This window comes from Anastrepha ludens, chromosome 6, assembly GCF_028408465.1.
Source record: "Anastrepha ludens isolate Willacy chromosome 6, idAnaLude1.1, whole genome shotgun sequence".
NCBI lineage: Eukaryota > Metazoa > Arthropoda > Insecta > Diptera > Tephritidae > Anastrepha > Anastrepha ludens.
In genome coordinates, this window is record NC_071502.1 from 5,614,796 (window position 1) to 5,639,491 (window position 24,696).

The window sequence follows — 24,696 nt, forward strand, 5'->3', positions numbered from 1 at the left end:
CGAGAGGCCCCATCTTTTGCCAATCGCGCCTTCGCATCCATACAAGGCGATTGTTGCCTTCCTTATTCTCTCTTCAATGTTGGCCTTCCAAGTTAGCTCACTGTCAAGGATTAGACCTAGATGCTTCAGCTTGTCAGAAAGCATCAACGGAGTGGCTCCCATCTAGGAGAGTTGAGCTCTGGGTGGTTTATATTTCGTCGTGAAAAGTACGAGCTCCATCTTAGGAGGATTCACCGATAAGCCGCCGTCTACTGCCCATCGAACAACTACGCTCAGATATCCCTGCATTAAATCGTAGAGAGTATCCACAAATTTTCACTGACGATTAGTGGCACGTCATCCGCGTAGGTAATTACCCTACAGCCCCTCCTCACCAGTTCCTCCAGCAAGTCATTGATAACAATGATCCAGAGAAATGGTGAGAGAACATCGACTTGCGGCGTGCCCCTGCTCACCTGCCGGCGGAGAGAGACGTCCCCCCACACTGCCACGACCGTTCTGTCGCTAAGCATTTTGTAGACAAATCTGGAGAGGTCGGCTCCAACTCCCAGTCTACCCAGAGATTTGGTGATGGCATTTTCTGTTGTCTTAGTTCATCGATATTTGCCATTATTCTGGCCTGAGCTAAAGTTGCAACCGCAGCTTTGCCGCTAGCGTACTCCAAGTGATAAGGGTGGCTAAGACGATGATCTGCCAAGATGCCTTGATACTTTACATATGGCTTAGGCTCGATGATATTATCGCGATCTCTGAGCTTTTATAGTATGTTTCGCAATGCTTACTACCATCGTGTAAGTTCTTGAGATCACAATAATCGATACATCGTTCGCAGTTCTATGCATGTGGCTTTTGGAAATTGTATGTATGATAGTTCTTATACCCCCTTATACCTTATAGATGCTGAATGTAAGACTAAACTTTACAAAACCTACATAAGTATTATATCACCGATAAAATTTCATATGACTCTACCTGTACAAATAATTTTCTTTTTCTGTTTGAATGTTTTAGTTCTCCTACTTCTTTCAAACAAAAGATCAAAACACACGAAGATTGAAGAAAATTCATTTGTGAATTAAGTCTTTGGAAAACAAAAATTTTCTAAACTTCTGAAACATGATTCCTCGAAGATCGTGGGCCCGTGATTCGGCAACCTTTTTATCTTTCTCCAGTGATAAGGCAAATCGTGCGAAGGGAAGTGATAAATTTGAGCTAACCGTATTAAGGGTAAAAAAAAAATTAGTGCTAAAAACGTGTGGAGTTCTTTGTAAAAATGTTTGAATATTTTTCTATATTATAAAGGAGCAATGCACCAAATTGGATGTGGAAGAATACTATTTGACCTATATGAATCGGGTGCATATAAGTCAGCTATACTCGTTTATCTCAATGCTGGTATTCATCATTTGCGTCCACTCATTATTGCTCTTTACAACAGTTTCTTTATCGGTATGCGTATATTCATGGTTTTTTCATTAAAAATATGGTATTTGGAAATCGAAAACGCTTTTAGGAAAGAAAATCTGTTTATGGAGTTTCAGCAATATACCTCGGATCTGCTGCGGTGGTAATCCTGATTTTGTCTTTGAACTTTAGTGCGCATCTAAATGAAAGATTACCTTGGCTAAAATATGTAACAACAACTTCGGCTATTATAATACTCGTGGCTATGGGTAAGTGAGACAACAAAAATGATTCCCTATAAAAGGTGCTCTAAAATTTTGCGTGTAAACTAAACTGATGCGTTGAATGTCCAGTGTAGCCAAGGATGTGTAACCGTGTGTGGCATAACATATTACATTTTTTTTATGGGATGACGCCCGTCAAGAGGAAATGCTCATGAATACTACCATACCGGCATAGCCATATGCACGACTTGTAGCCTCACAGCGACACCCACGTGCCAAATACCTCTCCACAATCTGCCACTCTCCCCGCGGAACTATCAAAAAGGTATTACCTTACGTGGTGGTGAGCTCATAGGCTGTTAGTTCTTACGTCTACGAAGTTCGGCGCGTCTTAAATCATTGTGAATATGTTTTGCCCGCACGCAGATTAGCTTCCAGTTATCACCCGATTTCAGCATATAATCGACAATATTTCCTCCGTTTAATATGCTACAGGTTTCAAGAGCATAGCGTCTAATGTCCGCACTGAAGACCTGATCAGCGCTTCGTCCCTCACCGTGCAGACTGGACAGTTTGGGGAACTGTCATGGCCGAATCTATGCCGGTATTTTCGAAGTACCCTGTGCCCTGAAAGAATTATGTAGGTTAGGTGGAAGTTTGTTTCCCCATGGTTCTTTTCTAACCACGTCGTAAGAATGGGTATTAGCCCATGCGTCCACCACCTTTTCGGTGATCTTTTTCACCGGTCTTGCCAGTGGGCACTATATTTATGTCTTGCTCTACCGTCGTGTTCGCATAGCCTTATATACATTATCTGCATTTCTTTCGCCAAAATGTCTACGGGGACTAGACCTGCAATATCGAAGGGAGCATCGTCCGAAATTGTATGGAAGCCGCACTTTGCCGATAAGCGGCTATCAGTTTTTTGTGTAGTTGTTTATGTTCAGTGCACCAGCTCACCATACAAAAAGATCCGAGCTGACTACGCTGCTATATGGTGTTGGTTTGCTGTGGCTAGGGCCGCCGTTGTTTGGCATTATTTGCGACAGACAGGACTTCACGCTCGATTCCTTCTTCACAGCATATACCAGGTGCGTTTGAAACTTAAACGAGCGTCAATCATCACTCCTAGGTATTTAATGGCGGGTTTTGACCTAATAGTTACAGTCCCAACATTTACATTCATAGTTTCTACTATCTTTCTGCTGCTCATTAGGACTACATCGGTCTTATGCGCAGCTAATTCCAGCTTCATAGACCTTGCCTTGATCCTGCTTACTGATTCGCTGGGGATTCTCTCAATTTCGTAGATATATTTTGCCACCATTCATTTGATGACATCCACTGTAGAGCGGGATTTCCTGACGCCAAACTGGTATGTGAATAAAATACTTTAATCTTCAGCGAAATACGGCAACCTGTCGCAAATAATTCTCTAGAGAATTTTTCCCATTTTATCTAGTAAACATGTCGGTCTGTAAGTATCGGGATCGCCAGGGTTTTTTGTTGCCCTTGGATAAAAGCACAAGTGTTGCTTTCTTTCATCTCTTTGGGAAAGTGCTTTCATTAAGGCCGGTTTGGAATACTGCTAGAAATTCTTCTGAGGGTATGGAAATCGTTAACTTCAGGGCTCTATTCAATATACCTTCCACGATCATTTTTTCCCCCCGAACACTGTAACATACAACTGGCCCTATCAAACACAAAACTGTCGCAGAACTTCTTCTTATAACGAGTATGGCCTGATACCACACTCATACTACATATATCCTAGTATGTAAATCGTGAAATATATATAGCCTCCACACTCCACACTTTGAACTTCCTTGATTAAATAACAACGTTCTTTCACTTTCATTGGAAGTTATGTATTTTAGAGGGATACTTAACTTCAAACTCCATTGGAAGCTACACATTGAAAATAAGGTAATGAAAGCCAGTATAGCTTTCTACTAATGCGGGACTATGCTTGGCAAACAACGTAGAGGTTCTGCCTATTTTAATGTATGAATGCCTGATCTGGTGGGAAGCTCTTCTGAAGGGCTAAAATATCACTAAACTGGGGCAAGTGCAGAGCACTCCTTGCATTAGCATTACCGGAGCATGTGGAAGGTGCCCCAGTGCTACCCTGAATGTCGTTTTGCACTTACTTTCTTTCGACTTCTACGTGATTTCCATCGCTGCTCAAAGTGCAATCAGGTTAAAGGAGGTCGGCCGTTGGAGGTAATCTTTCAAGGGACATGGTAGCATTTTTAGGTATTAGCTATTTAGTATTTCTCTGAACTCTGTCCAGATGTATTATAGCTAAGTTCTTTAAAACTGCCGAATACTGCAGAAGTCATTGCGATCGTACCGGCATGCAAAATGCTTAGGCAACGCAGGGAGCGAGGGAGATTTTTTCCGATAGCCAAGCTGCAATCAAAGCTCTGACTGAACTTAAGTCTCTTGGGTATGCAGATAACATTTCTCTGATCTGGGTTCCAGGACATAAGAACATAGAGGGAAATGAAATTGTTGATGAGTTTGCTAGGAAGAGGTCGATTGAATTAGTCATCGGCATTCCCCTGACTCTTGTTAAAGGGGAATTACAAAACCTATTTCTCAGAAAATCTCCGATCACATGGAGTTCTATTTCTCCGTTTGCTATTTGGAAAATGCTTTCTCCACCGAGCGGTTTCTACACCATTCATTTTCCAAACTCTTAGCTGTGTTTACCGGTCATCGGAAGATGGGCACATACGCTGAAAATTTAGATTTACCATTTAATCCCCATTGCAGAAGCTTTAAGGGCCTTGCAAATAAGAAGACTGCTGAGCACTTTCTCTGTAAATGTCCGTGTTTGGCAGCCGATTAAAGTCACCGGGTGCTCCTTTCTTCGACAGCCTGCGGCAGTGCCGTCTGGTACATCAATTTGCCTATGTATCTCACTAAACATAACTAGGTAAACGTACTAAAAAATTTTAATTCACATAATATTATATGTGCTTGCGTGTATGTAGTGGTAGTATTTATTATTATTGGCACTGATCGATTTGAATTTTTTAATCTTTCTTTTGCAGATCTGTCCATTCCAATTGTTAATGCTTGGCTGTACAATATCACTAAGCCAATGTACTACAGCTTTATCATCATTTCCATATATATTTTCATGCCATTCACCGCTAATATTTACCCCGTCATAATGGGCGTGGTGGTGTCAATAGGCTATATAATAGTTTTTCACCTGCTAGTACATCGCTGGAAAAGTAGTGAACCTACAAATTTTAGTGCTTCAAATGCGATTTCTGAAGGCACTTTCATAGTGAGTTTGAATGTATTGGGTTTGTTTGTGCGCCTAACACGCGAAACCGTTACTCGTATGACTTTTGTGGACAAACGCCATTTAATAGAGGAGAACATTTTGTTCCAAGCTGCGAAGGACCAGGAGGTATGCACAAATTTTATTCATTTATATAAGTTAAACAACTGCTTTTTTATAATATTTACAAAGAGAGCCTTACTGTTGAGTATCATTCCGAAACAAATCGCCGCACAAATGGAAGAGGATGTAAAAATGCGCATTGAGCTAATGAAGAAACCAAAACCCATGAATAGATCGATGAGTTTGGGCGTAGAAGTGAGGTTAGTAAGAGTCAAAGCGCAGTTTTCTAAAACTAAGATAAGGTAAAATTTTTTATGAAATATCCAAAGATAGCTAATATTAATTAACTTGGCGTGGCCTTTTTTGTAAACAATAGCAATGCATTTACGCTCTTTTAATAGGTAGGCAGGTAGGTTAGATGAGAAAAGTACCACAGGTACACTTCAAGTAGCACTTACGTGCCATTTTGATACCATAACACTTTTTTACTAATGCATCACCATTTATCTTATTGTCTTCATCACCGTATTTGATTTTTCGAAGACAGTAAATTTGGCAGATGGTTTGACGTCAGTGGCCAATTCGGCGACGTTTCGATGTAATTCGCGAAAGAATCGAAGTCAGAGCAAGTAATTTGTACGAAACGACACAAACGGCAGTTGTTTGAAAGAGATTTGCCCGTATAACTGTGTAGGCGCCTAGGCTAAGCAAACCGGTTTTCTCCTTTTTGATAGCTAAAACGCATTTCCAGTTGTATTCAGAGCATTGGTTTGTGTAAAACCAAGGTTAGACAGCTTTTTAAAGAAAAAGGTTAAACGAGTGTTGAACAAAGTGTTGAATTTGAGTTTAGTCTGAAAATTTGGTCTTCAATACAGATTTTTATTATTATTATTACTTTTTTGTCACGAATGGAAAGGTTTTTAAAGGCACTACAATTTTCTTCTTTGCGGCGCCGTGGCATTTCGTAAAGTGAAGCGCCAATATGGGAAAGTTAGAAGAGATGGAAAGCAGTGGCGAGCATAATTAAGACAGTGATTTATTTTTTAATATTAATTTATTTATTTTGCGTTATCTTTCTTAAAAATTGCTGTATATTCTTTAATCAAAACCATATAAATCAAACTATATACACAATTTTGAAAAGTACCTCAAATTGAAAACTAAACTTTCAAATTTTTGATAAGAATCTCTAGCAAATTTTCACGTACGCAATAACCTGGCTCAGGGAATTTTAGGAAAATAAGTAAGGGAGAATGGGGAGTTTTGAGACGGGTTTTGTTTTTGGACCCGTATTACTCAAAATCTTAATATTCTGCATATGTCAACGATGGAATCTTTAGTCAATGAATACTGGAAGCTATTGGTATGGCCTATTTAACAAAACTACAATTTTCCTTAAAATTAAAATTGTATATAATAATATAAAATATAATACAAAATACAAAAATGTGGGGAGTTGTGAGACACCATGGTTAAAATCAATAAAAATGACTTATTTTAGTTGTTAGTTCTTTATTAAGATGAAAAATAAAAAAGAAAAGACAATTGTTATAAAAAAGTGTATAAAAAATGCAATGCCATCAATCTGATGATTCGCAGTGAGAACATGTATAATAAATAACCAGTTCGAAAATTGGCACACTTTAGGTGCACAGCTCGATCGCATACATTGCAATAAATGGAGTTGTTTCTGCTTAACTTAAAACAATAAAAACTCAAATTTAACCAAAAATTTCATGATATATATACAAACAATGCATGAATATTGCGAGGTACTTATGAAAGATGCGTTAAAACGTCGAAATAAACGGTGTCTCACAACTCCCCAAATCGTTTTTTTTTATAAATGGCCGCGTAGTCATAAACACATCGAACGTTCATGGCCAAGTGAATGTGTAAATTCAAAGCTAATAGGACAATTAATAATTTGTATATATTGACATTTGCAATTTGCTATAACAACTCATCGAATGTATCGCAAAACAAATGATGAAAAAAACTTACCGAGACATTCCAAAACACAGTAACTGGAGAGACGCATCGAATGCGTGTAAATATGACCAATGCTAGCTGAAAAGTGAGATCGCATCGAGAACACTTGTTGACACTTAAAATCGAATGTAAACAAATGAATAATGCCGAACGGTAACAATGTCTCACAACTCCCTATGTCTCACAACTCCCCATTCTCCCCTACAAATTATGAATTGACAAAATATCGCTGGGAGTTTTAGTAACTTTTTTTCTAGCGACTTTAGCCCTTTATTCTATATTGAATTTCTTGTGGTAGAAACGGCCTTGCGTTTGCCAAAATATTAAAAACAGGAATCAATTTCAGTTTTTATAAATTGCATTTGTTATATGAAAAAAAAAAACCAAAAACGGAAGATTTGTCCCTAAAAAATCTTTTTAATAAAAAAGAAATTGTATTTTAAATCAATGCGGTTTTTAGCCACTTAAAACTTATACTTATAATAAAAAAAAAAACTGCGTGCTCACAATTTTTCCAAATATTCAGATAACAGTTTAAAATTTTACGGAACTTTGTTAAATTTTTTTAAATAAAAAAAAAAAAATATTAATAATAATAAGAATAACTGGATTTATAGAAATAAATTTATGTGGTTTTGGTAAAAAATAAGGAAAATTTCAAAACAAAAAACTATTATAAGTCAACGCGAGTCTTTAGCCACTTAAAATTACTTTAATTACAAAAAACAAATTACGAACTTTGTTGAATTTTTTTAATTACAAAAAAAATTGAAAATTAAATTTCATGTGGTTTTGATAAAAATAAAAAAAATTTCAAAACAAAAAAAAAAATAAACAAAAATTATTTTAAATCAGTGCGAGTCTTTAGCCACTTAAAACTTAAGCTTTACCACCGCCCCGAATTCTAATAAAAAAAACTGCGGTATTAAATTTTTTTCTAAAAATTCAGATAACAGTTTAAAATTTTACGAACTTTGTTGGATTTTTTTAATTACAAAAAAAAAAAACAACTAAAATTGGACTTATAGAAATAAATGTTATGTAGTTTTGGTAAAAAATAAAGAAAATTTCAAAACAAAAAAAATAAATAAAAAAAATTATTTTAAGTCAATGCGATTCTTTAGCCACTTAAAACTACTTTACCACAGATCCAAATTCCAATAAAAAAAGAGGTTCTCTGTTAAGTCGGTTTACTGACGATAGTTTAACGTGACAACGTCATAAGAAAATATTGATGGAAAGGTTGAAATTTTCAAAACAAAATTTTAATTTTATTTGTTTGATAGATATTTTGTATGGATATAGAGGAGGAGGTAAATGGAATTGCAATGGAATAGGTCAAGTTACATTTACACAAACGTGTAAAATGACGAAACATTTATCAAATTCATGAAACATATGTTCAATTTCGATTGTGCATCAGACGTTAATAAGTCAACAACACTAAGAGGCACCATCATCGATTTGACTTTTTCAAGACACTTTACACTCGAAACACTCCCTTTCATTTCCTACTTTTTCTATCATCGTCCTATTCTCAACAGAGAAATGGTTCATTACCATGCACACAGGAAGAAGGTATTGCAAATACAAGCATGTGAATTTATATACAAATGCACATATACATACATATACATACATATATATGCTCACTCAAGTAGGACAGAGCCAGATGTCGAACGTTGCCGAACGCGGGGGCCGATTGTGCTCTTTGTCGTTCGTTCCGCGCTCTCGCTTGCAGTTCAAGCACATTAGCTTACATTTGCTTGCGTACGGAATAGATTCGTATATTTGATATGTCCATATGATTTGTATGCATCTTTACATATAGATTTGTTCTTTTTGAAAATTGCGCGAAATTGTATATAGTTATATTATAATGTTACATACTATACTTAGTTACATGATCACCCTATTCCTATATTATACCTACTCTTAATTCTAACTTAATCTTACTCTTATATTTAATTACTTATGCTAACTGTTATTTAAACCAACAACTGTTTTACATACTTTCTCACACTCTACACCCACACGCTTACTCACGCACTCAACATACACTCAACATACTTTCTCCCATTCTCATAAATGTTAAATATTAGTTAAGCTTTAGGTTAAGAAGAGTTTTTGTTAAACTGGGAGTTGAAATAAAGTTCTTGGAAGAAGAAGACGTGTTTCACTTCGTTATTGGCGCAGTCGGTCAAAAGCCTAAAAGGCACGGCAAAAATTAAAAAATTATTAAAAGTGGAATTTGTGGCGCAATCAACAAATTAAAGTTTAAAAGAAAATATTTAAAAACCATTTCAATTACGAACTTATTCTGAACTTACTTCGCAATAAAAAATATCAAATTTTTTTTATTAAAATGCTGATTAATTCAAAATATTTATAAAAAAACAGTTTCATAAACATTCGGCACAAAAAAATAAATTAATAAAAATTGGTGGCAAATAATTCTAAAAACTCTAAATAATCTGAACTTAAAAAAATATTAATAAAAGAGTTTATTTATTGCGTATTTAAAAAAAACAAATTCAGAAACAATTTCAGTTCTGAACTTACTTTTTAATAAAACAATTTCAAGTTCCTATTATTGAAATGCTGGAAAATAAAACCTTGAAGTCAATTAAAGGTCACCTTGAAGTCTGGAATAAAATAAAGCCAACTACAACTCCAAAACCAACAAAGCAGCGAGAAAGCAGCAGCGGCGGCATCGGAGAACATATCAGCGAGGGCAGTGGTTGAAGAAAAAGGAAAGCAACAGGCGTCATTCGGCGTAGATTTTCAAATCAACAGAGTTACATATATACATATGTACATATTCGCAGATATACCATAAAGTAAGTTGTGCTATAGTGAAAAAAAAAATTAGAAAGGTGCATACCTACATATATATGTACATAATCGTATAAATAAATATACGTACATATACTTACTTACTTACACATATACTTTTGTGAAGAAAAAAAAAACATTAAGATTAAAAAAAAAGGAAATAAATAAGGGACAAACGTATATAAAATAAGTATAAATATAAAATGGATAACTTAGATGTAAACACTAAATTTAAGATTATTTCTACAAATTTAAGTAGTATACCAAGCTATGATGGAAATGCAGATGCTCTTTTAAGTTTTGTACAAAGAATTGATTTAATGATACCCATATTAGAATCATTCCCTATAGAGTTTAAAATTTTGCTTATGGGTAATATTAAAGACAAAGTAATTGGAAGTGCAAGAAGATCAATTCTAATTAATGGCAATGTAGATACCTGGCCAGAAATAAAGAAAATTTTAGTTGATAATCACGGCGAACAAAAATCTGTTGATGAGTTAATTGATAAAATAAGATCTTGTCGGTGTGATTCAACTATAGAAAATTTTTATAATAATCTAAATGCTTTATTATGTCGCTTAAATAATGCTCTGTATTTTAGTAATAACAGTTTTTTGGAGGTTGATTCTGAAAGTAATGGCAGAATTGCTCTCAGTTCTTTCAAATATGGATTACCGGAGCCTGTTAGGAGTATTATTGTGAGCAGGAATCCGAAAAATTTAAAAGACGCGTATGATATAATAAAATCCAATGGGTATCTGAAATATAACAATAAAAAATATTGTGATCATGCTACACATATAACATGCAGCCATTCAAATTTTCAACAAAATAATAATAAAAATAGTATTAGACAAAATTTCAACAACAATAATGATAGACAATTTCGTAATAGTAGTAGGCAAAACTACAACAGTAATGACAGCAAATCTTACTATAACAAATATAATGGACAAAATTTTAGCAAGAACAACAGTGGACAACCTTACAACAACAATACAACATTCCAGCAGCGTCATGCAAACGATAGTCAAAATTTTTCATCACAGCCGATGTTTAGTAATAGGTATAGCAGACAAACAGGCCGGCAACCAGAAAACAATTTTCAAACAACAAATTATATTGATACAAATAGGATTCCTTACAGTAACCAAAATTATAAAAATACATCAGTTGAACCAATGGAGTTAGGTGTTAACGAGAGTTTTCAAAATTTTCAATATCCCGGGAAAAGAAATTACCCTATATAGTGATTGATACGCATATTAGAAAGCATAGGTTTATAATTGATACAGGGGCAGAGTATAGCATAATAAATCCTGAAGTATGCAACCCTAAGTATGCTGTTAAGCCAATCATTCGCGTATTAAAAGTTTTGGGAAGAACTGTCTATACGAGTAAGCAATATTCTATACCTTTATTTAAAGAATTTAAAAAACCCAATACTTGTGTGAGCTTTCTGGAATACTCATTTCATAAATATTTCGATGGTATTATAGGAAACAATATTTTACTTTTTTTAAATACAATAATCGATTATCAAAATAGAAAACTAAAAACCGATGAAGCAACTATACCTATATATTTTAATAAAGAGGAAGAGATTTTAGAAAATGAATATTTAAAAAATGGAAACTTAGAAATACTTACTTATGAAGATAGAATAGATAAATCCTCCAATGATATTTTTGCTAAACATTTAAATATAAGAGACAAGGAAATACTAAGTACACTTTTAAACGAATATCAGGATATATTTTACAAAGAAGGAGAAAGCTTGCCCTTTACCAAAGAAATTCAACACAGAATAATAACAAAAACTGATATCCCAGTGTACAGTAAACTTTATAGGTATCCGGTAATACATCGATCGGAAGTAGATCGGCAAATTCGTGATATGCTAGCTCAAAAAATAATTGTACCAAGTAATAGCCCATATAATTCACCTTTATGGGTTGTACCCAAAAAGGCGAATAGAGATGGGGCACCGAAATGGCGAGTTGTCATTGATTACCGGAAGCTCAATGATCAAACAGTCGATGATAAGTTCCCAATTCCGAATATGCAAGACATATTCGACAAATTGGGAAAATGTTGCTACTTCAGCACAATTGACCTAGCAAAGGGATTTCACCAAATTGAAGTACACCCTAATGATAGAGCAAAAACGGCTTTCTCAACGGCAGATGGCCATTATGAATTCACCCGTATGCCCTTTGGCCTTAAGACAGCACCTGCCACCTTTCAGAGGTTAATTAATTATGTTTTAAGGGAATATATATTATAAATAAAATTTGTGTTGTTTACTTAGACGACATACTTATATTTTCAACTAGTTTTGACGAGCATATAGTCTCAATTAAGAAAATATTTAATACTCTACGAGCGTCGAATTTAAAAATTCAATTTAACAAATGTCAATTTGCTGACTTCACAACAAAATTTCTGGGACACATTGTATCTGAAGACGGTATAAAACCGGATCCTTCGAAAATAACGGCGATTAATAATATGAAACCCCCAACTAGTGTAAAAGAAATAAAACAATTCCTTGGTATGACAGGATATTATAGAAAATTTATACGGGACTACGCAAAAGTAGCTTACCCAATGGTTCGATTTCTGAAGGCAAACGCAATATTGGATTTTAAAAATATAGATTTTTTAAAAGCTTTTAATACATTAAAAACTCTAATTACCAATGAACCTGTCTTACAGCCACCAGACTTTGGTAAAAAATTTGTGCTTACAACTGATGCATCTCAGTTCGCTGTTGGCGCGGTACTAAGCCAAAAAAATCACCCTATATGCTATGCATCTCGCACTTTATGTGATCATGAGATAAGATATTCCACTATAGAGAAAGAAGCTCTGGCTATGGTATGGGCTGTAAAGCATTTTAGAACTTATTTATATGGACGAAAGTTCATCATCCAAACGGATCATAAACCGCTTATTTGGCTTCACAATCTAAAGGAGCCTAATATGAAATTACAAAGATGGAAAATACTTCTAAATGAATACGATTTTGAAATAACGTATATTAAGGGAAAAGATAATAACGTTGCAGATACATTAAGCAGATATTTTGAGCAGTATAATAAAAATAGTGAAGTAGCTAATTTGTACAATAATATTGAAGGCAGTAAAATGGAAATTGATGATGAAAAGTGTGATAATTTGGATTCAATGTCTATAGAAACAGCACACAGTGCTCTTGAGGATAATTCAAAATATATATTTATAACAGAAAAAAGCATTAATTATTACAAAAATCAGATATATCTCAGTTACGGTCAAAGTGAACAGTTTTTTATAAAAATCGTTAACAAAAAGTGTCAGACTCATATAGTAGTAACGAAAAACTCGAATTTAAAAGATATCATGGAAAAAGTCTTGATAAACAAGGGAATTATGTGCATTTTTTGTGATGATAATGAACTATTTATAAAGTTCCAGTATATATACGTAACTTTTTTTGAGAATAATAATCTTACTTTGTACAAATCAAACGTTGTTTTAATAGAAGTTACGGATAAAAATGACATGTTAACAATAATAGAAAAAGAACATATTCGAAATAACCATAGGGGAATACAGGAAGTATATTCAGAACTAAAAAATAAATACTTTTACCCTAAACTATATAAAATAATAACGATTTTTATAAATAATTGCTCTATATGTAATATTGCTAAACATGACAGAAATCCTATCAAAATTCCATACCAAATTTCTGAAAGTCCATCACACTTTAACGATATAGTTCATATTGACATATGGTTTCCCTGCAGAAATACATTTTATTTAACCACAATAGATAAATTTTCTAAGTATGCGACATTTCACAAATTGAATGATCGAAATTGGATATCAATTTTAGCAGCTTTAAAAGAGCGAATTTTATTTTTAGGCAAAATGAATAAACTTATATTTGACAACGATCGTTGCATACTTCATAGCGCAGTTAAATTGTTTTTAAAAGAACAAGAGATTGATACGCACACAACGACACCATATCTTAAAACCGGAAACTCAGACATTGAGAGGTTACATGGCACACTCAATGAGCATCTACGAATATTAAAAGCAGATAAAAGTAATACAACATTAACCTTAGAAGAAAAATTATTCAAAATTTTTGAAACTTATAATAGAACTATACACTCAAGTACGAAAAAAAGACCTATTGATTTTATAGTTAAAAATTTTAGTAAAGAAGAAATAGAAAATTTGAGTAACGAATATGAAAAGCGTAAAATACAAAAAATTAATAAATTAAATGTGGATAGAAACTGTGAAGGGGAGCAGTTGGAAAATATAGTCGTCAATAGGCAAATAGAGAAAGCTCAGCCGAAGTATAAGAAACTTGAAAGTCATGATTGTCAAGGCAATTATGTTGTCGATACTTCCAATAACCGAAAAACTAAATATTATAAGAGTCAATGGAAAAGAAAATACAGGTTTACCAATGATAGTTCCAATTGATCTTGCATTTATTCACCTAAAGAAAAAAAAATAAAAATAAAAATAAAAATAAGAAAAAAAAGACAGAAATTACGTGCGTAAACAAAAACAAATATGCACTTCAAAATAATTCTATTTTTGTAAATTTATTAGGTACTTATTTGCGTGGTAGCAAATAACTTAAGGGTGGAGGAGTTATATTATAATGTTACATACTATACTTAGTTACATGATCACCCTATTCCTATATTATACCTACTCTTAATTCTAACTTTATCTTACTCTTATATTTAATTACTTATGCTAACTGTTATTTAAACCAACAACTGTTTTACATACTTTCTCACACTCTACACCCACACGCTTACTCACGCACTCAACATACACTCAACATACTTTCTCCCATTCTCATAAATGTTAAATATTAGTTAAGCTTTAGGTTAAGAAGAGTTTTTGTTAAACTGGGAGTTGAAATAAAGTTCTTGGAAGAAGAAGACGTGTTTCACTTCGTTATTATATGTATATGCATGTTTATATACATATATTAGTATACAACATATCTTATAAGGTATATGGTAAATATTACCATACATTTTTTCCTTCATATATAATAAAAAAATTAATAATAATAACATTAAACCAACAGGTATTATTAACAAACTTGGTTTTATTTTAAATTCTTCAAGTAAATCAAATTAATAATAATCAATAAGAAGGCATATGCAAATACAAATACGTGAATTTATATATGTACATATGCGCATATACATACATATATACGCTCACTTAAGTAGGAGAGAGCAAGATGTCGAACGTTGCCGTTCGTTTGCTTTGTTTGCTTTGTCGTTCGTTCCGCGCTTTCGCTTGCAGTTCATTCAATGCAATGAGCAAGGTAACGACAAATGAGCAAGGTAACGGCAATGAGCAAGGTAACGACATATGAGCAAGGTAACACTAATGAGCAAGGTAACGCCACATTTTTTCGTGCGTGCAGCCTGTTAAATCGAATTATAAGACGTTATCATGTCAAAAACTGCGTACTCAAAATTTTTTTAAAAATTCAGATAACAGTTTAAAATTTTACGGAACTTTGTTGAATTTTTTTAATTACAAAAAAACAAAAAAATTGTACGTTTAATTACAAAAAAAAATTTAAAATTGGACTTATGGTAATAAATTTCATGTTGTATTGGTAAAAAATAAAGAAAATTTCAACAAAAAAAAATAAATAAATAAAAATTATTTTAAATCAGTGCGAGTCTTTAGCCATTAAAACAGTTCCAAATTACAATAAAAAAAAAACTGTAATTAAAATTTTTTTTAAAATTTAGTTAAATTTTTAAAATTTTTTTTAAAATTTAGTTAAAAAAATTTTAATCTTTTACGAAATTTTGTTGAATTTTTCTAAATAAAACCAAAAACAGTTTGAAAGTTATATAATTTTATTTCCAGTTGAATGCTTTTGGTAAAAACTAAACAAAATTAAAAAGAAAAAAAATTTAACTCGAAAAACATTGTAAATATTAAAAAAAAGGTAAAAATAAAAAAAATAAGCAATAATCACCCAGTAATGCTCGTCATTGTACGAGGTCACTTAAAAAGTCCATGCAAAGATAAAAACAACTTAATTTTTTAGGTTAAACCTTTTTTTATTTTTCGATATAGTCTTCTTTTGGGCTTTTATACTTCGCCCAAGGCTGTTCTAGTTTGCTGATCATTTCCGAAATTTGTCCATTTCTGAAAAGCAGCAAGTCGTTTCTGTAATAACCTCCTCGTTTGAATAAAATCTCTTTCCTGCCAGCCATTACTTCAAATTGGGGAACAAATAAATAGTAGCCCGAAGTATCCGAGGGAGCGAAGCCTAGAGAATAGGAGCATGTGAAACGAGTTGGAACCACGTTTCCATTAATTTTGCGACCACAACTGCTGAGGGGTGAAATTCCACACATGAAATTCTTTTTCGTTCATTTTTTTTTTAAATCACTCGACTTCCTCGATTCAAACAAATGCCAAACACAAAAAAATACACCGATCTGGCTGGAATTTGGTGTGTGTTCTTCCAAAGATATGCTACGAACTGAACATAATCTCCATACGCGCCAGTAGTGCTATCGCTCTAACTTTGCATTGACTTTTCAAAGGACCCTCGAATAACGTCATGCCACCAATTTCTTTATATCCATGGACTGCACCTGACATTAAATATACTATGCAACAATAATAAATATACAGATATAGAAAGCAAAAAGTGTGGATTTTCCGTATTTGCTTTTCCTGCTTATTCCCGCTTAGTGCAGTTTGGTAACACTGGTTTAGATCGGAATTTTTTTAAAAACTATTCTTTTGTTTCAAAAATTTTAATAGTAGTGTGAAATAATTGGTGAATTTAAATAATACAAGGCGATGGTAAATAAAGGGTTTTCTAATCAGAGGTGTTATTTTGATATTCAAAGAAAAATCCTAATTTTTAATATAAATAATCGGATGCTTATTTTATTACACTGTGCGACAATTTTGGGGTCATCAAAATCAAACCACACCGGACCTTTTTTTTCTGAAAATATACCTATTCAATAGCAAAACCCTCGCTGGGTTTTTAAAAGTTAGCTCGATTTTTTTTTTTATAGCGTTTTGAAGTTTTCTATTTTCATGAGATTTTGGAGTCTTACCTGTACGCTAAATTTGACTTATAAATCGACCTTTGTTTGATTTAATCGATTTATTTTGTCATAGCTTGATGCAGAAATTTCGTACATGTACAAATAAACTTATTTTGAGAAGAACCTATATCTCAATACGCAATTTTGAATACCAAAATTTCGAAAAATTGTATGTTTTTACCATTTTTTACTGTAATTATGAAAATAATTAAAATTTCTCACTATTTCTTCTAGCAAAAATGTTGCAAAATGTACTAAAAAAGTCATTTATAAGATAAAAACATAAAACTGAACTTTAAGTTTGTTATTTTCTAAAAAAATAAATTTTTAACAAGATTTTTCTTCATAAAAATAATTTTTTTATACTCTGCTTTAAATTTTTTTTTAAATATCTAAAAACTCTGTAGGGAAAAATATTAAATAGATTAAGTAAAAAGAATATAGACTTGAATTCTTATAATTTTTTTTTTTTTATTAAAATAAAGAATTTTTACGTACTAAAACCTTAGAGACGAGCTCTTTTCGACAATGATTGAATTTCAACATCATCATTATCATTATCACAGTATTTGCACAACTATAACAATTTTTTGGATCATGTTCTTCTGGATTGTGCCATAGCATTGGCATTCCAAAAGGCATTCTGCTTTGTTTTTTGTGCAACCAATTAACTAAACCAACATAACAAGCTCTACACACTATGTTTGGCGCCCAAGGTACATTCAAAATAACTTCACGATCAAAATAATGTCTGTATGACACAGTAAAATCATCACTGATTGATCCATGCTTTTCACTCGCTGGTGTGAAACGTCCACAACAATAGCAGAAAACGTTAATATTTGCAGGACAATTGTACATTTTTTATTTTCTTAATTCATAAAAAATTCACGTAAATGAAATTAATAAATATGTTGACAAAAACCGTATTGTTCACAAAAAAATATTTCACATCAAATTAATTTAACCCTCCGTGTATTTTTATAGAAATAAGTGCTATTTTTAAAAGTGTAACTTATAAGTATATTTTTTATTTTCGGTTTTTTATTATTTTTACTGATAGTATAAAATATTTAAAAGAATTTAACTATGGAAAATATTTAGCGCGTCAAATGTGTTTTAGGAGTTGTTATGCACGAACCTGATCTCGCAAGACTGCTGCGATCTTAGAACAGGTAAAATCGTTGGGAACAAATTTTGGAATTTCTAAAACAAACATTTCCTGATAAGACAGACTACAACCTTCTTTATACTTTTTATTTTGGAATGTGTGCTAGCCACTTTTCTATGTACTTAACAGGCTAAAAGTCTTGTGAGACCAATCTTGCTTATCACTACTCACGATCACATTTTGTTACATCCAATATTCATTGGAAAACCGTATCTGGAAAAAATACTAGCAAAAATAGAAAAATCTGAAAATGTGTATAACGGGTGGTTACGTATAAAATTATTTTCATAATTACAGTAAAAAATGGTAAAAACATACAATTTTTCGAAATTTTGGTATTCAAAATTGCGTATTGAGATATAGGTTCTTCTCAAAATAAGTTTATTTGTACATGTACGAAATTTCTGCATCAAGCTATGACAAAATAAATCGATTAAATCAAACAAAGGTCGATTTATAAGTCAAATTTAGCGTACAGGTAAGACTCCAAAATCTCATGAAAATAGAAAACTTCAAAACGCTATAAAAAAAAAATCGAGCTAACTTTTAAAAACCCAGCGAGGGTTTTGCTATTGAATAGGTATATTTTCAGAAAAAAAAGGTCCGGTGCGGTTTGATTTTTGATGTCGCACTGTGTTATGAAGAGGAAGGTATGCCGTTAATAGTGGAAAATAACATCAACAAATGTCCGCCACGACCACGCTTACAGGACAATATCCTTTTCATGAAAATTGGGCGGGAAAGTGGCTGCCATATGTCCTCGATAGCCTCACGAGTTCCATCTTTGAGGTCTTGAATCGACCCTGGCCTGTTGACGTAGAACTTCTCTTTCACGTGACTCCAAAGGAAAAAGTCACAAGGTTGAGCGTTTTTTGATTTATTGGAGTTTGAAAATAAATTTCAGCATTTTTTAACACATTTTGGCTTTTAAACACGTCTCTTTCGTAAGTTTATGCCATTTTTGTCTAAAAAAATCCTTCAGGAAAGACCAGGCGCATAATAAAAACAAACACGGTGCAAATCGGAGCATTTTGTAAATAGTTATTGACATACAAACATACATATTTGGTGCAGGTATGTCCATTTGCAAATCGCTCGAAGCGTTGCTATGCAGATACATGGCTTTTCTTCATTCTACTGCCATTAACCAATCTTTCCTTATCTACAAATACCTGCTGCTTTTGATCAATTTCAAATCCATCAATCTCAATCATCCATTTCAAATGTTTATTCTCGTTTAGGAAACTTTTCATTGAACCACATGATGACGTCACAATTCTTTATGCGGATATCGTCAACTACACTCGTCTAACAACTACTTTGGATGTGAGCACTCTTGTGGGAACCCTACACGATCTCTTTGTGAGGTTCGATAACGCCGCACAGGTAGAGCGCATAGTTGTGATGCCTGATTGTCAGAACATTAAACAAAATTTCCACTGCAGGAGTTGAAAGTGTTGCGTATACAGTTCTTAGGTGATTGCTATTATTGTGTGGGGAATGTTTCAATTCCCAATAAGGAGCATGCCATAGCCTGTGTGAAACTCGGTTTGCGAATGATCAAGGACATACGGGAAGTGAGGTAAATACATGAATTTTCATATATACATACATTCTTTCATGCATATGAATATTCAACAACAAAAATTTCGCCAGAGACATTAGAGATATATTAATTGATATGCGCATCGGCGTGCATACGGGTAGCGTTCTATCCGGCGTTATTGGTGAGAACAAATGGCAGTTCGATATTTACTCCAAAGACGTTGTTATCGCGAATAAGTTGGAAAGCACTGGCGTACCGGGACGGGTTCATATTAGCAAAGAAACTCTCCATCGACTGCACGACAGATTCAAGTACGAGGAAGGCACCCAAAGGGCTCGCGATGATCCATTGCTGCGAAAGCATCATATAACTACCTTTCTAATTATTCCACCTCCGGTAGTAAGTATTAGAATATATGCATGTTTTTGGTATATGACATAGTTTGTTTATATTTGTATCTAAAATAACGCTCGTGAGCGAAAAAAATCACTTAGGGAGTCGAAATGCTAAAACCCTGTGCGAATTTTTTAACCTTTAACCAGACTTGCTGTTGTGTGCGTGAATGAGCTAAGGTCCGGCATAACCAATAAAATTCGAATAACTTTCTTCATCAAAACGCTAACCAGCTTGACGTGACCACTGAAATTAGACAAGGGAAGTGACAGTGAATAGGGCATACGCCTAGAGAAAGTGGTGGCAATGTTGCCAGGCAGATTCTGCATTTGAACCCCTTCCAACAGGCTGCACGGGCACTCTAGTAGGCCTGGAGATGCTTAACAGCCGTGACCGTTGGCGGACAAACGTAGTTGGCGCCCTATGTTCCGATAGAAGTTAAAGGAAAAAGATATAACTTCATCACATCTATAGCAACTCATAATGACTTGTGTGATAGCGGGAACCAAGCCAGAAAATTGTGGGTGCTATTACAATTAGGTTAGGTTAGGTTAGGTTAGATTAGGTTAGGTTAGGTTAGGTTAGGTTAGGTTAGGTTTTTTTTTTTTCCTTGGGCTCTACGCGCTTACTGCGTTTCGAGTAATTTATTATTTCAATTAGTTTGTTTTCTAGAGCAAATATTTTCATACATATGTGCAGTATAACATTCAGATAGATTACAAGTATTTTCAATTACATAAATATTTTATAGTTTAACAAAACTAACTGAAATAAAATGCCTGCGATTGGATACAAGCAGTTAGATGGTTATTCTACTATATTACTATTATGATTAAGACATTAGGTAGGAATGTTTGAAGCATTGAAGTTTTTTAAATTATCAATTATTTTTTTGACAAATTCATTAAATGATGTTATCAAACTAGGATATTTTGAAATTTGTTTTATGTTGAATGCTGGAATATCATATTGTGCACAGAATGTTTCGTGTCTCTGTCGTGCACTGTGAAAGCGTGGGCAGTCGTGCAAAAGATGATGCATACTCTGCACAGTGAGTTGGTCACACGGGCACCAGTCTTCGTCAATGATTTTGAATCGCTTTAAGTATGCCTTGTTGAAACCATGGCCAGTAAAGAGCTGTGTCAATTCAAATGATATCCCAAAGAGTTGTCGGTATAGTTGCACATCTTCAAGAATTGGAAAGAAAATCTTTGTAATGGAGCCAGTGGTATCGTCGGCATACTCCTGCTGCCATGACTCGAATATTTGAGAACGTATTTGCCGTATAGCATAGCTTAAGGGAAATGCAGTATATACTGGATCGACTCCTTGATTTGCTGCTTCGTTTGCCTATTCATCTGCACGCTCGTTTCCTTCAATACCGATGTGCGATTTGACCCAGTAAAAGTCAATTCTGTGTCGCTGGCGAAGAAGGTACAGGTGCTGATGAATTGATGCAATTAAAGGATTGGGGTTGCTCCGATTTTGGATAGCTTCCAAACAAGAGCGACTGTCACTATATATGACTAGCTTTTCAGTTTTCAATTCATTCTGAGCCCATTTAAGTGCACTGTCAATTGCTAGAGCTTCAGCCTGGAAGACAGTGCATGTGTCATGTAATTTAAATTTACGTGACGTCCAGTCGTCATCTTGTTTATGAACGACAAAAGCTGATCCACAAGCGCCTGTTTCTAACTTGCTTCCATCGGTATAGATGTGGGTCGCATTTGCATCCATAGTATTGTCAGCTTCCTGTTGTGATGCTATACTTTCAAAACGTATAGACTGACGCTCGGAAGGATGTAGTTGATTTTTTGGTGTAGTGCGTTGTTCAAGCATGACGTTTAGTGTTTCATCATATACTCCGGATAATTTGACACTTTCGATTTGCATAGTTTCTTTTATCTTCAGATGCAGCGGTGTGAATCCTGCAAGCGCCAGAGCCGAATTAGCCGAAACTGTGTGAAAGCCTCTGATTGCTCGTATAGCGAAAGTTCTTTGGAACGAGCGAAGAAGACGGCGAATATAATTAAACTGTATAGCTTTGCCCCATATACTTGCAGCGTAAGTTATAGTTGGCTCCACAACATGCTTATAGATTGTGATAACGTTGTCTGCGTGTACACCCCATGTGGGTCTAACATATCGGCATAAGTTTTTATATACTCGCTGAGCTTTATCGACAACGTACTGAGCGTGGTTGGTGAATCTCAGTCGATCATCTCTTACTACACCCAGGTACTTAATTTCTTTGACGAAGATTAGTCGATTGCCGTTTAAAAATAGTTCAGCTTGTTTAGCATTACTTTTAAATGCCATAGCATATGTCTTGGTGTCGCTAAAAGTCAACTTCACATTCTTTCCCCAATTATATATTAGGCGCAAAGCATCATTAGCGTAAAGTTGCAGTTCTTTTACAGTTTTGGCGCTGACTATTAAGAGGATGTCATCTGCAAAGGCCTGAATTTCACACCCTTCAGGCAGCGGCATAGAAAGAAGCTCATCTATGATAATGTTCCAAAAAATTGGACCACATACAGACCCTTGGATACAGCCTCTAGTTGTTGCTTTTGTTGCAGTGGCGTCGGCGTAGTTTAGTGAAGCGCTGCGATCTGTAAGATAGCTTATAATAAGCCTGTAAATATTAGACGGAGTTTGCATTCGTTCTAGCTGATTTAAGAGCGCCGGCCACCAAGCGTGATCAAACGCACCTTTAATGTCTAGAGACACACAAATTACCTGCCGCTTTTTACGCTTCTCCTTCTCAATAGTTTCAATTGCGTTACGCAAAGCATCCAAAGTTGAGGTCTGCTCTTTGAAACCATATTGTTTTGGAGACCATAGTTGATTCGATTCAGCATGATATATAAGGCGTTTGGTAAAGAGTTTCTCTAACAGCTTTCCGAACACAGGAAGGAGTCCTATGGGGCGGTAAGATCCTAGCTCATTAGTTTCAACTTTGTTTGGCTTTGGTAAAATTTTAATGTAAGCCTTTTTCCAAATTTTTGGAAAGTAACCCACACGGAGGCATGCATTATAGAGAGCTGTGAGAAATTTGGAATATTTCTTTGTAAAAGCCAAGCATATGTCTGAGGTTAGGTTATCTAAACCTGGGGCTCTATTTGGATTCATGGTTACTAACGCTTCGAGTACTTCTTCTTCAGTGAATGGTTCATCCTTGGGTGTGTTAAGGTAATGTTTGTTTCTATTGCGACGGTGGAGGTGTTCACGCGTAGAGTCAACGGTGTCGTCAGGAAAGAAATGTTGCAGGAGAGCTTCAGCTGTGCCGGCGCTGGTGTCAGAGTATAGTCCGCTATATTGAAGCGTCATTGGAGGTCGATGTAATGGTGCATCCTTAATTAATCGATTTGTCAGTGACCAGACATTTTCTTTGCCTTGTTGTGCGCAGAATTCTCGGAAGTGCTCAGTTGATGCCTTCTTTAGTGCAGCGGCATATGTGCGTTTAGCATTGGAATGTTGCATAGCAACTGCTGTCGAAATTTGAGTATTTTTTGAGTTGTTTAGCTTATGATGAAGTTGGATGCACTTTTTCTTAAGATCCTCGAGTTCATTATTCCACCATGGATTTGCTGCTTTGCCACGTCCTCGAATTTTCATAGATATTGAGCACGCCTTCTTGATAATTCCAGTAAGAGATTCTGCAGTATTGTCCAGATCATATGCGGTACAATTGGCAAGGTCTACATTTAAAATATCTTTTATGTTGAGCTGCTCATCTAAAACTTCTTCGTTAGGTTAGGTTAGGTTAGGTCAGGTTAGGTAAGGTTAGCCATGTTTCTTGTCTAAGACAGGACACTTGGTGGCCCCAAGCCCCATTGTGATACCTGCATTTGACTTCCATCCCCTAAGTTGCTTAAACACTGAGCTGCTTTTAAGAAGGTCACTCCAGTGAGAGAGTTTGCAAATTTTCCAGGTCTTTGAAGAAATAATCGAATGACTTCTTTGAAGCGCAGAACATTTACCGAGGAGGTGTTGTACCGACTCAATTTCTTCTTCATCTCCACAACTTCTGCAGAAGTCATTGCGAGGCACATCCATTCTACTGGCTAGCGTGTCAATAGGACAGTGACCCCTTATAACACCTTAGAAGACGCTGGTAGTTGATCTGTTCAATCGAAGCAGACATTTTGTCCTTTACAGATGCAGTTTTGGTCAGAGCGCTTAAAGACCCTGCAGTTAGTAGTCAAATACCATCTTCTATTAGTTTCCGCGATTAAGCTCACATGGCTCTGGGACACGTGGGTATCGTGGATAACGAGTCGTCTGACTCCTTAGTTAGGATGGACCCTGAGGCCAACTTCTTTGGCCCAGAGCTCGTTCTACCACTCCCTTCTACAGCCATCAAAGCCACGGTTAATAAATGGGTTACCACAACCCACAAGCGAGCTTGGCAGGCTAAGAAAGGCTGCAGATGGAGTAAACTAATGTTACCTGTCATGTCCGACCGACTGTCGTGGTTGAACTGATGACGGGCCACTTTCTATGGGCGAAACACATGTTAAGGGTAGGCGCCTCAGACAGTGTACTGTGCCCAGATTGAGAAGAGGAGGATGAGACGGTTAACCACTTCCTGTGCGTCTGCTCCGCCTTCGCTCGAATCAGGCTTGAGGTCTTTGGCA

The 24,696-nt window shown here is 34.9% G+C and overlaps 1 protein-coding gene across 1 annotated transcript in view; it reads left to right on the plus strand.

Annotated features, from left to right (window-relative positions):
- The first annotated feature begins 1,116 nt into the window (after positions 1-1,116).
- LOC128868807 (adenylyl cyclase X E-like) overlaps positions 1,117-24,696 on the plus strand; it is a 31,940-nt gene continuing 8,360 nt past the window's right edge. Inside the window, exons 1-8 of the mRNA XM_054111331.1 lie at positions 1,117-1,227; positions 1,303-1,449; positions 1,514-1,673; positions 4,688-5,055; positions 5,119-5,249; positions 19,359-19,503; positions 19,563-19,699; positions 19,774-20,062. Coding sequence (XP_053967306.1) covers positions 1,117-1,227; positions 1,303-1,449; positions 1,514-1,673; positions 4,688-5,055; positions 5,119-5,249; positions 19,359-19,503; positions 19,563-19,699; positions 19,774-20,062 — 1,488 coding nt within the window. The remainder of the gene's footprint in view (positions 1,228-1,302; positions 1,450-1,513; positions 1,674-4,687; positions 5,056-5,118; positions 5,250-19,358; positions 19,504-19,562; positions 19,700-19,773; positions 20,063-24,696) is intronic.